Source organism: Euwallacea similis, chromosome 3 (assembly GCF_039881205.1).
Source record: "Euwallacea similis isolate ESF13 chromosome 3, ESF131.1, whole genome shotgun sequence".
In the NCBI taxonomy this organism is placed as follows: Eukaryota; Metazoa; Arthropoda; class Insecta; order Coleoptera; family Curculionidae; genus Euwallacea; species Euwallacea similis.
The window spans coordinates 1,357,259-1,377,660 of record NC_089611.1 but is presented as its reverse complement, the minus strand read 5'-3'; the positions used below and the strand labels follow the sequence as shown (position 1 = coordinate 1,377,660).

General features: G+C 35.9%; 2 protein-coding genes across 3 annotated transcripts in view; both read right to left on the bottom strand.

Moving 5' to 3' along the window:
- The window catches only part of Nup44A (nuclear pore complex protein Nup44A), a 240,627-nt gene that overhangs the window by 217,268 nt on the left and 2,957 nt on the right, over positions 1–20,402 (bottom strand). The window lies entirely within an intron of this gene.
- Positions 157–15,854, bottom strand: LOC136420184 (uncharacterized). Of its 2 annotated transcripts, XM_066407011.1 has the most exons (8): positions 15,608–15,854; positions 14,452–14,584; positions 12,138–12,300; positions 11,150–11,563; positions 4,695–5,621; positions 2,258–2,469; positions 1,958–2,089; positions 157–1,754 (listed from the first exon to the last, which is right to left on the bottom strand). In XM_066407011.1, the coding sequence occupies exons 1-8, from the start codon at positions 15,655–15,657 to the stop codon at positions 1,542–1,544; spliced, it is 2,244 nt and encodes a 747-aa protein (XP_066263108.1). In that variant the 5' UTR covers positions 15,658–15,854; the 3' UTR covers positions 157–1,541. The 2 variants fall into 2 exon arrangements, with proteins under 2 accessions (XP_066263108.1, XP_066263110.1); XM_066407013.1 differs by lacking the exon at positions 11,150–11,563 and having other exon boundaries at positions 15,608–15,834.

The following is a 20,402-nucleotide window of genomic DNA, read 5'->3' as shown; positions in this document are numbered from 1 at the left end:
TCTGTCGGATTTTTAGTGTGCGGAGAACGTTACTTTAACTACAGCTGAAACTTTTACATATCCCTGAGATTACAAAAGCCGATGTATCGTGCATTGGTCATCTATACCTATCAGAACGATTGACGGCCTAAATTAATCACACAAAAAAAAAAAGAATAGTGAAGAAAAACCTTTAATTGCAGTTAATACATCATTTTTCAGAAAAATTATAGTAGTGATAATAAATATTTTCAAAAAAACGAAATCCTAAGAAACAAACAGTATAATTAGATACACAGTACAAAAATCAAAACTTACAAATCTCGACCAACAAAAGGAAACAATTTTATTGGCTGGTGCACTATATGAAGTAAAACCTTCCAGTCGATTATAAAAGCGCTGGGAATGTATGATTTTGCTGTTTATTTTTTTGGTTAAATCACGCCAAGTTTGCTCTAGAGAACTCAGTCTTTCATTCATTAAACGTTAGAACTTACAACAGTAATTGTTATTATTACTTTTGCAATCATAGTTTCGCACAATTTGTTGCCTAGTTCGAAATATTATCATGCATCAGGGCTGGCAAAACACCACATAATATTGCTCATAAAACATGAAACATTTAAAGCATTCATTAAACAACATCCCTCCAAACAACCCTTAAAACTTAACTGTAAAGTTAATAAATAATTCAGATTATAAGTTAAAAAGAAGAGAGGGAAAGGGGGAGGGGGTAGAATTTATTAACATTTTTAACATAAATATGAAAAAAATGGTAAGCGGTATTTTTTAGGTTACTAGGGCGAGAATATTACTCTCATTTAAAGTTATACGTAAAAGAGAGGACGAAAGGCTGCTTGTAAATGGTGTTATTTGCATGGTTATTGAAAAAGATATATGGCATTAGATTTAATTAGTATGATCTGCTGATCTTGGGCAATATTTCCAAATGAACACTAGTTTTCAAATTAGTTTGGGAAGTGACCAAATTCCAAATTTGGTGATTGTAAACTGTTATAATCATAACATAAATTGTTTTTACTTTATAATCAATTGTCCTGATTAATTCGTAACATCTATTTTCACAATTAACGTATAAGCCACTTTGGAATGAGATTATGTATGTCAGTGAGAATTCATGACCCATATGATTAGTTTCTGCGGTCAATTACGCAGTTTTTTTTTGCTTATGCAAAGTTTACATAAATTCAAGCGAAAAACGAAAATCGGGATATTATTCAAGACTTCCATTGGCTCCAAACGATTACTGTAAAGATCGATCATACAGTCAACAAGAAAGCCTGGATTTTCTCCATTTTCCTCAAACTTTTTATAATAAATAACATTGAAATTTATCATTTTTACTAAAAATTGTCTGCAACAGAACTCTCATACCTTAAAAGCCGTTGAGACGTTTTACACTCGCCCTATAACCTGATTATTGCATACACTTTTACGCCTGTGTAGCACAAATAATAACAATTAACACAGTTGATTTTGTCAGAAAATAAGTATTATTTACGTAATATATGTCGCTAGATACCTAATTGTTTTGGTTACTCTCAGCTGGATTCGGGCACAAAGATTTTAATACTAGGAGTGGTCAGCTGTTGAGCGGCTTTCATTGCTTTCCTGCGTTCCTCGATCATTTTCTTTCTCTGTTCTTCTCGTTGTTTACGAGCCTCCTCAGCTGCTGCACTGAGTTTCGGTTTGGAGACAGTTTTGCGAGGTTTTGAGGTACCGTTTGCCATGATTTCTACTTTTTTGGGTGTTTCCTATTAACGAATAATAATAATATTTGAAACATATTAGCAAAATGGGTAAACGAAGCTATGATTGAATAACTCGACTTTAGAGATCCTTATGACTGTAATACTCGTTTTGCTCTTTTTACCGAATGAAAAAAAAAACAAAACGTGCAAAAGGTGCAAGTAACTCAAAAGGAGCTTTTTTAAAAATGCATACGAATTCAACTCACCTCCTTCCAATTATTTTCTCGTAACCTATTAATCTCTTTGAATAGATTGTCTACTTGGTCCACCTGCAACATCACCATATCCCAAAAGCCTTGCAAATCTTGGTTGGTTGTTGGAAATACTTCTCCTACACTCTGGAAAAAGCAACAGTTTTTAATTATTGAAAATTCTATAATTCAATATACATACATAAATTAAAACATTCTTTGTTGCAAATTATTCATATCCTACTACAAGATATGCATATAAGGTGGTGGATGATAGTTTCAAATATCTCCAATTACGATTTTTGGCCTACTTACTTGATTAATGTTATTGGTACACAGCCCTTTGAATTGCTGCATCTTCTGCGACACCAAAAGCCTCGCCTTCCCCGATGCAGACCTAATTTTCCCAATCACTTCTTCGGACAAATGTGGAGTACTTATTTCGCTATCAGCCTTATCTGCTAGAGTCAGCAATCTATTCGCTTGCTTCTCCAGAACTTTCAGAAAATAATGCCCATCTTTTTCCACTGAAAAAATATTCAATAAGCAAAACTCTTTCTATTCACAGTTTATTCACCATAAATTTCCGTCGATATCTCGGTCATAGCTCTAAGCACTCCCAAAATCAAATATTTCAAGTAGTACACTAAGTCCCAAGTCGTTTCTGCCAAAACCGAACTGAAATTGTCCCTGTTCTTTGCCTTGCTGCCCATGTTTATTATTGTGATTTTTTATACGAATTCATTGAATGATTTATGGATTGTGAGAGGGAAAATATTAAAAAAAAGGCTTTAGTGAAGGTTGAACGGGCAAATGCAAATGACAATTGGGTACTAGCAAATGGATTATCATTTTTGTTTTAAAAGCACTAATTTACGTCACGTTAATTAATTGTTTATGCGGAACAGGGTCGGAGGAAGGGGTTCAGCACAGTGTTTTAAAAATCATGAAGCAAATAAAGGGCAAAACTAACTAAAAATTGCTATATTTATGTAACAGTGCAAACTTGGTTATCGAGGGAGGTAACATTTTTAGGTCGATAGATGGATTTGAATGGGGAACGTGATAAAATACTAATTAATGCATTAATAAATATTCCCTGATACGTTCTGGTGTTAATTAATTTTTAAGCATAGTACTTATTTCAAAAGTAACTAGAAATATTCAGTGATAACATCATACATAATGTGAGGTAATTGTAGGTGTCGGAGTTACATTGCAATGCGTTCTTATAAATATATAAGGATCGATATTTATCTATTGTTCGCAGGGTCATCCAAGGTACTTTCCAAATTTTGAAGTTTTAGTAAATGGAGATCTTTTCCCACTATTTCTAAAGATAATGTCAAGGCCAAGATTAAAATCTATAATTTAGCAAAAAGGGGAACTCAATTAACGTCATGATACAGAGTGTTCCATAATAGTATGTCAAATATTCAGGGAGTAAATCTGTGAATGATTTTAAGAAAAAAAGTTGATATGAACATAAGTCCTCTTTCGCTCCCTCTCTGAAATACAGGGGATATATATATTTCCTTTAATATGTTCAGGTTCACATCTCAATGGGAACGCACTGGTGAAATTAAAAATAATTGTTTTCCCTTTAAAAGATGTGTCTTTATAGCTATTTTACGCTCCCAAATTTTCATAAAAATATTTAATGCTAGAACGAACTTATTAGGAAAAATTAATCACCCTTTATTTCAGACAGAAAGCGAAAATGAACCAATGTTCATATGACCTTTTTCCCTTAAAATCATCCACATGTTCATACCCTAAATTTCTGATATTCTATTATGAACCCCTGTATATAAACTTATCAGTTAGCTGTTAAGGAAAAACCTATATATCGCAAAATCAATATTTTGACGTCATTTATTATATTAATTATTTGACCAACTATTAAACCCTTAGTTAAACCATACTTATCTCCATTAAAGCGCAAATGCAAATTGATTCTAGAAAGATTCCTCTAGTATAATTTTTTCTTTTACTCAGTGAATCTTGTACTGTTTACATATTTAGGTCTTTAACAAGATTATCAAAATTTTTTACAAATCCACCTTCCATCAAGGTAGTTGTGGAAAGCTGTTCGTACTGATAAATGTGGTGTAACAAAAAATATTGAGCGATACAAGCCTAGATGTAAATAACGTACTCCGGTTGATTACAAACCCCGACTACGCCTACACATTTCAACCTGGTACGTAATTTTCTCATTATGGACCTTGTAACGGTAATAGCTATTTTGCTAGTAATCAGTGAATCTTACTTTTTTTTTTTAATTTTAAGGGTAAATCGCAACGCACTACTTTTTTAAATAAAAATTCTGCCCTGACATGATGGTAAGATGAGTAAACATGTCCAAACTAGTGAGAATAACAATACATTGCTTCTCACAAAACATTTTTTTTCTTGGTTTAAAACAGTTCACTTTGATTCACACATGTTTAAACATGCATCTGTATGTATTTAATAAATGCTCAGATGTTTACTCATAGAATTGGTGCATCGACTGTGCGTCGTCCATTGACCCGTTCTAATAACACAGGCAATATACAAGAAATGAATCGAGTATCCCCCGAATACACTCCTACTCTAAAAGGAGCCTGTCATGAACTAAAAAACATTTTTTTTGATTTTCTTAACCAAAAAAGATTCAGTTTGCGGTGGTTAAAGCTATTATTTCTTGAGATTGGCATGCATACGATATGGGACTTACTTGCACCTTGGAAAAAACAGTAATACTCACTTGACTCCTCTTCCTTGAGCACTTGATTAACACTCCCATTCTGCTTAATCACTGGTAACTCACTACAAACACTCTCCTCCTCACTCTTAACATGTCCATTCACTTTACCCTCCTCCTTCAACTTAGGAACTGTAATACTTTTCTGCATCTGAGCCTCGGCCACCTTCTTCGGACTGGCCAAGGGCAATTGCGCCCTGAACTCGGGCCTCAAATGCCTTAAAACGGGCAAAGAAGGACTGCTCGAGCTCTGCTTGATCGACAAAGGCTCTATATTCTCTTCATCTGAATGTTTGTCCTGCTGAATCTTTTTATTCAGTTTACTGCCAGAGTCTTCGCTCTCAGATAAACGGTTTTGCTGGCGTTTGGACACAAAGAATCCTTGAGCCAATGCTCCAGGCCCATAGAGTCTTTCCACCCTTTGCTGGATGAAGGATTTAGTTTCTTTGCCATTGGCATATTCTTTGCTTATGGTAGTGCTCTCCAGTGAACCATTGAGGGTACGGTTATACGAGAATACTTCTTGATTAAGGCAGGTGTCAGTAGTATCCTTTGAATTCTCTAAAGTTCCTGGGTAGTGGCGATGAGATTCATTGTTGAGAATTGTTACAGTCTTGGTATAGGAGTAGTAAAGCTTGGGCTGGCGCGCCCTTAAGGCATCCTCGGACATTGCGGGCAGAGGCACTAAATTCGGAGGCGACAATAAATTATTCGTCACACTGTATGTGTCCGCTGTCAAATGGCTGTTCTGGTCGATTCTATGCGGTGAGGCATCTCTGGACTTGGCCAAACGTTCCCGGTCGTAATTGGTCGTGGTGGAGTATCCGTTAACCGTACAGGCCAAGCTCAGGTACGAGGGAAGATGTTGCTGGCGTGATTCTGAGACTTTGGAACCGAGTAATGTGTCCGCGGAGCCCACTTCGGACCAGTCTGTAATTAAAATAATACTGCACTATACGAACAAAACTAACATTCAGTGATAAGTGGGTTATTCAACCTTGACTGCGGCGGGACACCCACTTCCATATGCTAATCGAAAGGCTGAATTGAAAGAGAAATTTTTAAGTAAATGGCATGGGAATAATTATTATTGTTAATATGCTAATTAGTCTTAGTTGATGGGAAGTTGAAAAAATGTGTAACAATTGATAAATCTGGAGTTTGCATAATCGGTCAAGTCTACTAATATGGGACAAGTGAGAAAGTTATTATGTAAATACATGGCGTCCCTAATAAAGCGAGTCCTATGGTGATGATTGCTTGAAATTTGGAAGGCTTGGAAAAATCTGATGAAATCAGAAATTTAGTCTAAACGATAAATTTCATTATCAATTTCATGTTTTTTGTCCTTCAATTTTCAACCTCACTAATTTGTCAAATTTAGATACTGTCACAGTTATGGATTTAAAATTACATTAAGTCTTTACGAGTTCAAACAGAAATTACATACCTTTGAAATGTGAAACTTTGACTTTTTAAGGCGAATATAATAGCGAATTCGACGTCAAAAAGGTGCGCAATAAGCGCAATAAAACAATCGAGTTTTTCCTGTCTTAAGTAATGTGCCACATTGACGCAGGTAGCTTTTGACGACGATATTGTAGCATCATGTTCACACTTTTTGGACGCTTTAATTCGCCATAAATACTTGACTTGACAGCTGTTCAGAATGTTAAAAATGTGGACACTTTGCACAAAAAATACTTTTTGAAATTTAAAATTTGAACACTTTGTATATCGCATGAGGAGCTCCAAGATGAAAAAGGGTATTACAAAATTTGTATTGTGTTCGTTCAAAGAAGATATGGGTAACGAATTGGCCTATTTTTTTTGCAATAACCCATATTATAGGTTTAGAGTCAGTACTTAAGCTGCTATCCAGTATATGAAGTACCTTGTTGGCATATAAAGACATGCAGCTTCGTTTTATGATGCAAAAGACGATTTCAGTCGTTTCAGAAAAATCTCGTTTTTAAATTTGACCTTAAATTGTTGCTTAGCCTAATGTGGTAGATTACCAACGTGCGAAATTTTATCATGCAAATATAGGATGGCCTGTTTAATAAAGCAAGTCAGGGAGCCTACGTGTTCTGTGTGAACGCCGAAGAATTTACCCGAAAGTCGCTCCAACGCTTCCTAAATACTCAACATCAACACCGCAAACAAGCAACAACACTAACTACAACATTACTCATCAACCGCAGATGACACGAAAACCACCGGCGTTCAAGGTATTCAACTGAAATTCAAATAGCATGACTACATTGAAAGTAGTTATCTGAAAAAGAAAAAGCGATGCCCTACCCCCAAAACTAGTAGCGAAACAATAAACAATAACCATTTAGTCTCTGCCTCTCACTCATGGGGACTCATCAATCAAGCGATAGACAATAGCCCCATGATGAAATGCACTCGCACTTTCAAACACCCAATACATCTCGACTTCGTCCTCCGGATTTGAAGCAATTACGCATCTCTAATTTTGGGGTTTCGGTGGATTAATTGGTTGTTTAGGAGCAATCGATTGGATGAGATGAAATAATTACGGTTGTGGTTAATTGGGAAATGGTTGAATTAGCGCCTTGTACTTCAGACGTTTGACTGAGACCCGAAGATAAAGTGGAAATAAAAAACCACTCATATAAGGGTGTGTAACTGCAGCTGTGCTCGAGTTTGTATGCGTTATATTCCATCTTGAACTTTGCTCCTTGGTTATAGTTCCGAGTTTGAACTATAGACTTTTACTTTAAATTTCTGACGGAAAAGAACTTACTCAGAAGCAAAGGACACCACTTGTAATTTGAGGTCAATCCAGTGGAACGCTCCTTTTAGATTCTATTTTCTAGTTCCTTGCACACTTTCTGCACGTGCTGTTACCACATGCACACTCGCGCACACAAGAAGCACTTAGCAGCAGCTTCAGCTCTTAAACTCCGCTATCTGCAAGATAACCCGGACCGAAATAACGAAACGCACGTCCCATTCGGGCAGCCATCGCGGTCCTAAAATACGGACACTTCGACCAGAACTGCGGTCAGAACCGCTATAAATATAATAAAAGCCAGATAACAATTTAAATATTCAAATAAACTTCGGGTGGTGCCAATGCTTAATCGCCGAGGAACTGGTGTGGTACCGGTGGTACCGCCGCGACAAGTCACCTTCGCGGGTTTGTTTAAGAAATTTGTTATTTGTTTATTGTTCGAGGCTTGATGGACGAGGTTTGCAATATGATCGTCATGGCAGAAGGCGTGCGATGCAACTCGAAGAGAAATGTTTCGGTTTGATGATTGATAGGCGGTGTGCCTCGTTAGCTCGTTCTCCATGAAAATAAAATGCTATAATTAAACGAACACCAAGAGCAACTAGTGCTAGAGGGTATTTTAGTTTCGGAAAAGCTGGTAGTAGTTAGTCAGCAGATGAAGAGCTGAAGAGCAAAAAATCCCAAGAATTCAGGCGAATAAACATCAAAAGCTCTATACTAAGATCCACTTGCTGCAGGAAAAGTCGCAAAAATGAATGAGTTCTAAATCAGGCCTTTCTGCTCACTTAGCAATAAAAACAATAAAAAAGGAAATTTTTCAAGGTTCGTAATGTACACTACATCATTTGATGTGTTACTGAATTTGGGTGTGCACTTTGACGCAAAACATAGTAAAATATCTCAAATTGGTTCTCTTAAGGAGTTACTAAAATTTTGGTTATTCCGATTAGGGAATCCAGTTCTGGAATCCCGACCATAAAAATGTGTAAAACTAACGTGGAATTAAACCTCTCTCTAATTTTTTTAATTTGGCTGCACAGCAGTTCGTTTAGTTCGGCAGGCTTCATAGCAAACAAAATAAGTGACCAGCCGGGTGATTCCACTCCTGGATGTGTCGCTGTTTATATCACACTGTCCCCATTGCAAAATTTATAATTCCGGGATGATAAATTATGGTCCCGAAATCCTAAAATTGAAACTTGATCCCGGAAATTTGATTCCCTATTACTGATCAAGTAATATTTAAATGGCAGAGTTCAAGGGCGTTCAGGGACTGAAAGGACATAATGTGAATGAATAAAATAAATGAAATAATGAAGAATGAAACATATCAGTACCATGACTACTTGGAAATCACTGAGAATATGTCAACAATTAAGAATGGGGCGGTGATAAATTGAAGATGATTGTGCTTGTAATTTGGAATAAACATTAAGACAATTAAAAAAAACGCCCTTTGAGCAGGTTTAGTTTCGAATCATAATAGTGATAATTTTGAGACGCTTTTTAAAGGATAGAGCTACACTTCCTCTGTGAGACTAATTCGTGAACCCTTCTGAAACAACCTCCAAAAATTCTGTGATTTAAGAATTCAAATTGGCTTAACAGAGGTTTTATTAGGGCCTTATTTTGAAACCGCTAGAGATGGAATGGCATAGGAATTCTTAAGCAGAAATGACGGACATTTTAGGTCGATATGGAAAGACCGATTGCTTATATTAGCAGATTTTCAGAAAGATCCTGTGCCTCGACTTTCGTAACTGTCTAACCTACTATCGACCTATCTAGATGCTAAAGTTACGGTCTAGTACATGATTTTATCGATTACATATGTTCAACGCAGGTTTTCCTTTGGAAACAGAAACGAAAAATTGATTAAATTGCCAAAAAAACGTAAACGTTAATGCCGCACGGGTTTCTATTGCCGGGAAATTCATTTTGCAACGACTTTGCGTATCGACTTCCCCGATAAATTATAAACGGCGATTCCACCCTACTTGTCTGGGGTGACTTGTTCAATAAAAAGAACCCTCAATAATCACGTGAGACACGCATCACACCGCCTGCCGTGTTCAAAAACAACTGCTCGATCGATATACCTAACAATGGCATCACCTCTAAAAATGGACATTTTTGGAAGAATACAAATGTTATGCTTCATAATCACGCCATCGTTTTTGTTCAAATTCCGCCAATTCATCACTAACTTTAGCATGCATTATAGCAACGTCGATTAAGACCATCGTGAGATAAGAAAGTTTCTCGCCAACCGCACAATCTAACAGTACTAATGAGCAGTTACATTTTTCGGTTCTTTCACGCGCTCACACAAATCAATTTAAATATTAATAATTTATATGGAGATGAATTATACTTTTGTTCCAGTCACAGCTGGAAGCTAAAACCGTCTCACATTAATTTACAATAATGGGCCAATTACATTGATAACAAGAACAATAGAAAGCAGCTTTCATTTCATTAGGTCTGATTAGGATATACAATTACTTCGTTTAAGTTTTGTTAATGCGAGACAGGAAATGATCCCCATAATAACGTCAAAGAATGAGCACTTGCGAAGGCAGCGAACGTTTTGGATTTTTCAATTATTTTATGTAACAGTGGGCAATTGTGTGGTTCAAGGTTCCAGCCGATATGGTACACGTACTTATCGTGTTCAGCAATCTCGGTCAACCACCTACTTACTCTCTATAGACAAGTAAAAGTACTTAAAATTGTGTTACACATGTCAATTGTGACCTTTCCAATGCGAAATCTCACCGAGTCTTCTTACACGCGTGAGTGATGTGGAGGAATTAGTGCTGGATGAGATTTTTTTACAGTAAGTAGAAGGGTGATAACTTGGGATTGAAAATTATCGGCGAGAAATCTGTTTAAAAATTGTGATAAAGGATAAAGGGGGCGGATGAAACAGGTATGGGATCGTCCCTAAACTTTTCTACGGCGAATTTTAATGTCTCAAAAAGTTCCCTGCCACATTAACGCTCAACCGACAAAAAAGCATTACCCCTAAAAAACCAACGCGTTTCATTCCGGGAAAATCCAAACACGACAATAAACCGAACGAATTAATGACCATTTACGTGTCAATTTGATGGACTCCACGTCCCAAATTACCTGCAGAGACTCGTCGAATATTAAAAACAGGGAAAAAGACTTAAAATTCAGAGAAGCAGAGGAACGGCAAACCAAAAGCATCGAAGCTGAACCGATGACCGGCGGCGATCGATTTAGTTAAATCGCCCAAAAGAGGGCAAACAATTATTTTTTTTTAACAAGAAAAACGATGTCGACTTTAGTGCAAGACTTCGCTAACGCGCATTTCCAAAGCCAAGCTAGTGCAAAACAACTTGTAAAATTGCATGTGCCCCCGGACTAGGCAAAGCGAGTGCAAGATACAGTCTATTCTATAAGAGTGTGTGCAGTGTGCATGACTTAACGTTAACCAGCCAAAACGTGGTAGAAATTTAGATGGAAGCAAAATAACATAATGTAAATTAAAGCAGGTTATGCGTGTTATAATGGAGTGAAAATAAATTAGAACATGTTGCTGCGTAAGGGAGGGAAATGCCGGTTGTAAGACGTATCAAGCATAAAAACCAGCATTTCCCACTTCACAAAACTGAGAAGGCCGCACAAAAACAACATGCACACGATCCTAAAGAATAAACCATACCTGAGGGCAGCTCTCTGGAAGCCTCCATGTCCAGGGAACAGGCCCCGATGGAATCCACCGATGTTTCCATTTTGACCATCGAACACCCCTCAGCACCGCGACCCTTCAATCCGCCGCATCTTGAAGCACGTTTAGGATAACTGAGGCTCACAAACTGTCTCAAATTCTCGGGATTTGTGAACACTATTTGAGGAAGGTCGCTATTTAGAAACGCCGACTTTCTGTCACTGTTTGTTAGTTTCTGAGCCGGGTGAACTTGCTCAGAGCCTTTTACTATTTCTCCTACGCTTTTAGGATCATCTTGAGTGGAGTTTATTTCTAATCGTAAATTAGATATTTCAGTGAGATGCCTTGGGTTTATGCCACATGATGCGGAGATTTCACTGTGTGGATTCTCGGGTGAATAGGTGGGCCCTATTAGAAAACTAGACTACTAGAACTACAAGAAATTTTGAGTAATATTAAGAGGTATTTCACTTTTCCGTCGGCTGATTATTATAACGATTCCTTAATGTACACATATAAAGCGGTTCATTAATTCATGACGCCTTTTTAATAATTTCATAATGAGTTTCATACATGATTTGTTCAAATTTTGCTGTGACATGAACAAACCATAAAAAAATGTGCATGTATTTGAATACATACAAGCTACCCCCTGTATCTGGGGAACTGCAGCAATCATGTGTTAACTGAATTATAAAACGAGGGTAGCGGCTTTCATTGTGTAACTAGTTGCGAAATGAAACTCGGCTAGTCGCCGGTTTTGATTAAGAAAACTGTCGCCTTATTTGTTAAAATTAGAAATTATCGTTTTCGCATTTGGCAATTTTATGGATTTCCCGATATCTTTCGAAATCCAGAGTGGCTTTTTATTGCTGGTTTCACGGGGTTTCGTAGACACTAAAGAAACGTGTTAATAATCAATCGACCGAAAATAACCGGCTCGAAGTACCTATAGCAAACGGCAAATAAACTTAAAACTTACCGTTCTGACTAATGCACTTATCCCCTGATGAGTTAACTCTGTCGACGTTTTCAACGTCGCCCTTAGGGGGCCGCTCCCCTTTGGCGTCGAAACCGCGCCTGGAGTCACGTCGTCCAACCGACCCTCGGCGTCCGTTGGAGACGCTCGAAGAGTTGCGTCGGACCTTCGAGGGGAAGACGCAAGAAAATCTTTACTTGCAAAAATGGCGAATATTATTGTTGTTAAATTAAATGGGAACTCAGACATGGAGGCGCCACCAGTGCCTTGACCCTTTGGCGAATAAACTGCTGGAACGACAAGGTTTGGCATTGCTCATCAATATTTATTTACAATGCGGCCAGACTATCGCTTCCTCCAAGTCCTAATAATAGATGCGGAATTATTTGTTCGGTTGATTCGGTAGATAGTGAACGATACAAAGGAATTTAAGGCATTTGGAAAATTGCCTGGATTAATGTTGGGAAATGGTTGGGCCGTAGATTAGTATTTAGATTAACGGAAGAGTAACATTCGCCGGGATTAATGTGGATTGTATAACGAACACGTACACACATGTTTCGCATTCCTTACCGCAATTGAATCGTGATTATGACGTATAAGAAACCAGTATGGTTGCTAAATGCACAAGATTTTTAACTGCAATGTGGGAATTTTTAATGTTTGAAAGAGCGCTTCTAAAATACTTTAGGAGGTGTCTGATTATTGCCAATTAGGAAGGTACAGGAAATAGCAATGAAGCACTTAATTCGGAATTTGAAAATGGCTTTTTTTAGATTTTAAAACATTACAAAAAAAATTAGAAATGGACAGTAAGGGGACAGAAAGCAAGAACCTGTAAATATCTATAAGTTCCATGTATCCAGTTTTACAAACCTAGTAATGTACGCAAGGATCTGTAATGTAAAGTAAATACTTGTTTTGATTATCTAAACCTTAAGTAATTTCCTCAGTTAATATCAAGTAAATGCATTCAAACAGAGAATATAAGACAAATTGAAAGTAATAGAACATTTATTTGACAAAAAGATCAATGGAAGTAGTGCCTATTTATGTTAAAGATTTTTTTACCTTAACTGCAGCGTACAAGTGTTTACTCAACATGGGAACGTGGCATTTTCAGGTCAATAACAAAATTACTTCACGCAAATTGAAGCTTTATTTCAATACCGCGTTTTCTTAGATTTGCTGAAGATGTAGTCAAAGCTCCAACTCAAAAATTGTCTTTTTCAATTAAAGAAAATCTTCCGTCTTACGGACATATGAACCTAAGAATACTCAGTAATTTCAAGAACAATTCCCACAGTTTCCCATCGCTTTTCTTCATTTTTTAATATTGTCAATTTGTTCAAATTATAAGTATTTGCGCCTTAATATTTATAACGAGTGAGGCAGACACTCTAAAATAGGATCGGAGGATGTGGTATATCATCCCAACTCGAATTTCAATAAAGAATTGCTACAATGCCTTTTAAAGCACGTTGTAGTCCTAACGTACATTTATATTAGCAGATTCACTGCAGATTTCTAAAGCATGTTCAGAATTTAATAGAGAATCTGAAGTAGTATATATTTAGTATAGAACTACTATTGTCCATCCCTCAGGTGTGTCACAAAACTGAATACAATGGCCTTTCTCTCAAGGGCACGTGCGATATGACACCACCATTAATAGCGTTTCATTGGTAACGTAACTTTTTGAACTTTTGAACACCTTCCATTTTGAGCATAAACATTAAATTCAATATACATAAAAAAAAATCCCAGATGATTAGGTGATAGAAAAGCAAAGTAAATCGGTAAAAGCCAAATTTCTCAGATAATCCGCAATTTAATGCGTGATGCGCTCCCTGCCTAAAATCGAGCATACCCCTTTGTGTCATCACCACGCTGCGGAAGTGTCTCACGTGTTGATGAGAATTTTGATTTTTCTTTTGGTTTTTTCCACCGAACGATTTATGTGAGTTCTTGTGACATTTTATACATATAATTATATGACCATTTCTATTCCAAAATTGTGCGTAATTATGTAACTAGTGATGAATATTTTGTTGCATATACGTTAAACATGTTTATGCCAAACCTGTATGTTTTTTTACAAGACAAAAATTTTTAAAAATACCAAAGGAGTAAGGCTCGAATAACACTACTTTTTTAGGAAGTTCGTATTAGCGAACAAATTCGGAACTAAAACGACTAGTGAAGGCGCTACGAAGTACCAAACCATAACCTCAATTATCTGTCAGAATTAACCGCTTTTTCAGCTTCGCATTTCGCCCACTAGGGTCGCATTCAACTTCTGATTTTTCTGGCATACCTGTGCTTTAGAACAACTGGACACCACTCCAAAAGCCAAAGGCAGAGAGAAGGGTCTTCGTGGCGCCTTTGGTGATTGACGCGCTCTGCTGACGCTCAGGAAAAGCGCAGACGATCGGTCATCCGGAAGATCACTGGAAACAATCTTTCTCAGTTTGCAAGAAAATTTTTTATCCTTCTTTATTTTCCTTTTTTATCCTCGATTTCCGCATACTTTCATTTCCTAAGGGTTGCGTGCGCAATGATAAGGAAATAAGCTTATATTTCAGGGTTTCAATATCGACAGCCGCAGCGACGCAGCAAAACAGACATCAACATCCCGGCAGTTATTTTGGTGGCAGCTGTCTCGAATTTTGAAGTTTTAAGCGGTTAATTTCTTCGATTTTTGAAGAGGTGACAATTTTTGCGATACGAACGATGCAGCAGAAAACGTGTCATTTATAACTTGCACAAAATAACAACTTATGAATGACATTCTGTGCTCGTTGCATAACGTACTATTATTCACCATAACTGCCAACATGATGAACGTACTTAGTATAAGTGATTTCTTGTGTCATAACCCATTGTTTGTGCTTCGCTTTTTTACCTTATATACGATTTCTTCGATGTTGCGTATTTGGTTCACAAAACGAATGTAGGCCTTTTCGCAAATAATCGCTTTAAACATGGCCAACCGATAAACCATTTAATGATAAACAATTTCCATAGAAGACGTGGGCAAACAGCGTTCTTCGCCATTTGCATAACCGGTCATTATGCCTTTTTCGTATGAATTAGTCAACCATTCAAAAGTAGCAAGACTAACGATTGTAATTTATAAACAATTTGTATAATTAAGAGATGTGGAGCAACCATACCGTGGGTATAAAAAACGTACCTTCATGCGTCCTGGAATGAGTATCACGAACACAGTAAATTGAATGTAATTTGTAAATGGGCTTGAAAAAAATTGCGGTTAAAAGGTTAATTTGGGTACATATTTTGGCCCTCGAGGTTTCAAAACAACCGAATATTTTTAGATGGCAAATTTCATGTGTTCCTATACAAGTGATGCACTAATGTAGTATTATTGCATAAGAATCGCACATCCCAGTGAAAACGTAGCAATCACAAGGAATTTATATGACTCATTATAATTAAATTTCCACACTGACCTTTTAATCCACTTGGAAATCAATTTGTTCAATCGCCGTCTTTTCCCCATTTTCCCCGGTGTTCGGGTCGCCTTCACTCACAAAAATTACTATAAAACAATCCGATTTCGTAAAAAACACAAATTTCAAGTATCGTTCACAACGTATATTTTCTGAGAATAGACTGAAACAGTCTCTCGGCAGAGGCGAGGAATTCCCTGGCACCACGTTATTTTTAGGCTTCCTATAGGCAATTTAATGGGTTTAGAAGGGGAACGGGAGTCAAAACGCGATGTTTGAAATATTTTAAATGGATAAGTGATACTGTGGATTTAAGTGATGTAGGAGCGTGCTGTAGAGATTATCAAGTAGGGCCAAAGAGCTTAAGGTTGCCATGTTGGCAGCATAAACCCTTGTGAAATTTTAAATTATGCGAAAAGAAAAGTTTTGAGAACTCAAAGTCTGCACGCGTCAAGTACACTCTGCGTCAGAACATTCCCATGTCACTGTGTGGAAAAACGATGACGTAGCAGTGTTCATTTTAAGCCGTTCGGACTTTAGCCCATAACATCACCATCACCAGTGATATTCACATTATCGGGTCCAACGAAACTTCTGCAAGAAATCCAATTTCTTTTTGTCTGTCCTTCTCAAAAGACAATTTTCTTCACTGACGTGACCATGCATTTTTACACGGGTGACGATAAACCTAATTGCTTCCTTATAGCATAAATTATTAGTCATTTCAGAAAATTTGTCTAAGTTCTGACACGATCTTCGTGGACTTGCTTAGACTTAAAATTTTTGATACTTCAGGTTTTGCGAAAGGTACAGATACAGGGTGTTCTATTGAAAACTTTGCACCCGGCTTATTTTAAACTATGATCAAAATATTAGAAATAATTGTGACGCATCGGTTTTGTTTTCAAAGGGGACACATTTTAACGTTAAATGCAGATTCGCCAATACAACCCCCTTTGCGTGGGTTTTATTTAACTTTAGAATCTCAAATGGCACTATAGGTCGAGTGAGACCTCTTTTGAAAGGGTCTTTAATTCTCAATCTCAACATGTTTTTTTTTTTTTATTTAAATCACCTGGTAAGTAATAAACCAAAGTAATCCACAAATGTTAAACTAGGCACAGGCTGGGCAAATTACAGTGAGGTTTGAGCTGACTATGTGTAAAATTTTTCCACTTTCAATTTATCAAATTTGCATCTATGGTTATCCATTTTTTTCAGGATTATTTAACAGTAATTCAATTTGAATGAGAAATTTAAAAAATTTCAATGTATTTAGAATTTTTAAAAATCACATACTGACAATCAGAATTTAAAATCTTTTCAAGTGAAGTGTCACCGAAACAATTGTCCTATTTGAGATTTTAAAGTTAAATGCACCCTACGCGAAGGGGGATGTATTGGAAAATCTACATTTAACGCTAAAACGTGTCCCCTTCGAAAACAAAATCGACGTGTCGCGGCAATTTTTAATATTTTGCAACGACAAAGTTTTCAGAGATCTACACTGTATGTCACGTTATATTGGAAATTTTGGTTTAGCTGATATCAATCTTCGGATTGCCATTAGGTACCACACTTAAAATTCTCCAGCACTGTTCTTTCTCGTAGGTCCTCGAGGAACTGAGAGCTCTATCTACATAAGAAAATTTTAAGCAAAAAAACTTTAATCTTAACCAGTCAATAAGCAAAGTTTTTACAGATTCACCAGGAACTCTTCAGAAAGCCGAATTTTTCAATTGAGTAAATATAAACCTCTAAAAATACGAATGTGTTGAAACCCAAAAATACACCCCTTACTTAGTGAAGATAAATTAGGCATACAAACATAGTAAATAAATGTTTGTTTATGCGAGTACTTACATGCCACACTTCTCAATGTGGTTAAAAATAGTACGTGCCTTGGGATTAAAGAAAGGATACGGCGGGACATAAATTTTTTTAATCCTTCCTTGTGTCATTTTAGAGCCCTGAAGGAGTGTATTAATATTTAGAAAATTTACGCATACATTATTAAAGATGTACAGAGATTACAAATTAATGAAAACAGTAGCCCGAAGCAGCAGTGTGATGTCAACATTTTTCCCTTTAAATAGAAACTGGTTTATAGATTATCCTGAATGGTGACAGCTCATTCTTAGATTTATAAAATTACATGCACCTGTGCGAGTCCGAGAAAAATGTAATACAGCTGACGTCATTTGGCTGATATAAATTATTGCAATAAAATACACAGATACATAACATTTAATTATGTTGTTTGTTCATGAAAGTGCGGGTAATTCATCTTATTAACAAGTTTCTGCTTTCTATAATTTATTGGTTTCGATGTCTGTTTCTGGGTTAGGCAGATTCAGATAATTAATAAGAAAAGAGCGAACTCGTGACGACTTTTTCTGGAACATTACACTGTTATCTAATATCATTATACTTTTCTCCATTGTGCGTACCACTCAATTTTCATTAATTACCTTGAAATTCTCTACTATTTATCTCCTACATTATTCCAATACTCTCAAACACATCACAAACCGTTGTAGCAACACTTTTCCACCTCTCTATGGTAATCAAGTGTGCAGGGTGGTGCTTCACACCGATTTGTATGTAAAACGTGTAGATCTTAGTTCATAATAACATGCAAGATACTCAATTCAGACATTACATAAATATTTATAAACCTTTATGCTGAGATATATGCACTGGTGCTTAAATAAGTATTACAATCGTTCATATGGCTCTTTAGAACACTTCGTGTAATTGGCTTTCAGTTTACTTAGAGAATATCATTTCAAAACAAACCAGTTAAGGTAAAAATAATATGGCTGTATGGTGTATGTTAGTGCGATACATTACATTTTCAAACAGTCAATCAATATTGAAAATGTAATCCATTAAAGAGAAGTGGGGCTCTCGCAAGAGATAACCTATGTTCATCATCCGAACTCCAGCTCATATATTTCTCAAATCAATAACTTGAACGGAGTAATCCTTGATAGAATTTGTACAGTTCGGCTTTCAATTTAAAAAATTGAATTAAAAAATAAACAAGTTTTTTTATTGTTTATTATTTATGAAACTGAATATATGTTGCTTTTTTACATTTATTTTATTATATTTATAGTTTATTTTCTCAATAACTAATCACCATTCAATGTAGTTGTTTTGAAACACCTTTAATTAGAGGTGTCACTTAAGCCACACGTCAATTTAAAAAAATCGATCCTTTTGTCCTACTGGTAAGGTAAAGATTTAGAAAATGCTGTTTTTGAATGTTAAGAAAATAATAATCATAAAGACCTGAAGTTATCCTAATTTCAATTCGGTATGAACATAAGTTTTACCGGAGTACTAAATTAAAATTACCTGTTTATCTTCATTTTTGAGTTCTTGTAGGAGATTTTGAGTAATAGCAAATTCTAACCAGAAACAGACGTAAATTACTCGCATTTCAATAATTTATCCTAACAGAAGTTATTAAATGAGTACTATCAACTATTTAATTGCACGCTCATCCCATTAGAAAAATATCATTGTGTCAATACTCCATAGTGTCAAGAAACTTCTGGGTATAAATTTTGAATTAAGTCAAATTGTTTAAGTACACATTATTTTATTGTAATTTTTACTTTTTTTGTTACATTATTTAATTTTTTTAATTTCAAATTTTGTGTTTATCATTGGTATTTGGTGTACATTTTAGTCTGTAATGTAAAATCCTTTGGTCCTGATACTAAAATTTTAAAACCTGGAAATAATAATTGGGGAAATAAAGAAGTTTTATTTATTCATTTTTTTATTGTTACTGTCATTAACCTTTTCATAAAAACTATGTTACAATTTCAGTAAATTTTGACTTAACAGAAAAAAAATAATTTAAACACAAATTATGCCTTATGAGAAGAAAGTAAGTCTTCTCATAAGTATACCTTCATTGGCCAAATTGGTTGCTTGTGTTTTTATCTCTGACTTAAGGGGCCACAATAAAGTAGCTCCAGGACAAACCCATTGCCTAGTGTATTCTTTGAAGTAAATGATCCTTTATCCAAGTCTATTTCTCAAAATTTACAGTTATTTTTCTTTTATTATTCTCACAAACTGGATATTTGCCTTCAAAGTGTGGATCCAAACTTTATATTGTCTTTTGATGTTTCTCAACAGCCCCACAAAGCCTGGTCCTGTAGGAATCACTCTAACCACCTGAAGCTATTTATCTCCCCAATTGCCTGAATACTGCCTCCCCCACTTGAACCATAAATTCACAGATACATGCTTAGACTTTAAATTCAATTTTGGCTTATGAAGAATATGTCTATTGGCTTGGTTCGGTTTCTGTATTTCATTGGTATATGCAGCAATGATGCAACTTTACTACTAATATATTTAAATGAATGATTCAATCTCAAATTGTTTTTCAATAAAATCTCTCTTTAACATGTGTTGAATCTCTTAATGAACTGTACTAAGGAATATTATATTAAACTCACCAAATTAATTCCCATTAAGTAACCACTTTTTCGAGATACTTCCTCTTGAACAAAACTAAATCACCACACCTCAATTATTTATATATGAAAGAATACTATTTGTTAAATGAAAGCACAGAAATAACACGAAGAAATCAATATTTCAGAGCTCAGTTGTGGGTATTATCAAGACGTGAGATGAGACCTCAATAATGAAGCATGATCAGCTGCAATCACGTTTCGAGGTTACCGCTTTTTTTCAACGGTAAGTAGAACTATTTTACAGAAGAATTACGGTACTAGTAAAAGTACGGAGAGATCAACAAACATGC

Excerpts from the sequence above, each read along its gene's own strand:
- LOC136420184 (XM_066407011.1), bottom strand. The coding sequence starts at position 15,657 with ATGGGGAAAAGACGGCGATTGAACAAATTGATTTCCAAGTGGATTAAA. Across the intron at positions 14,585-15,607 it reads ATTTCCAAGTGGATTAAAAG|TGATCTTCCGGATGACCGAT; the intron begins GTCAGTGTGGAA and ends GATTGTTTCCAG. Across the intron at positions 1,755-1,957 it reads GAGAAAATAATTGGAAGGAG|GAAACACCCAAAAAAGTAGA; the intron begins GTGAGTTGAATT and ends ATTCGTTAATAG.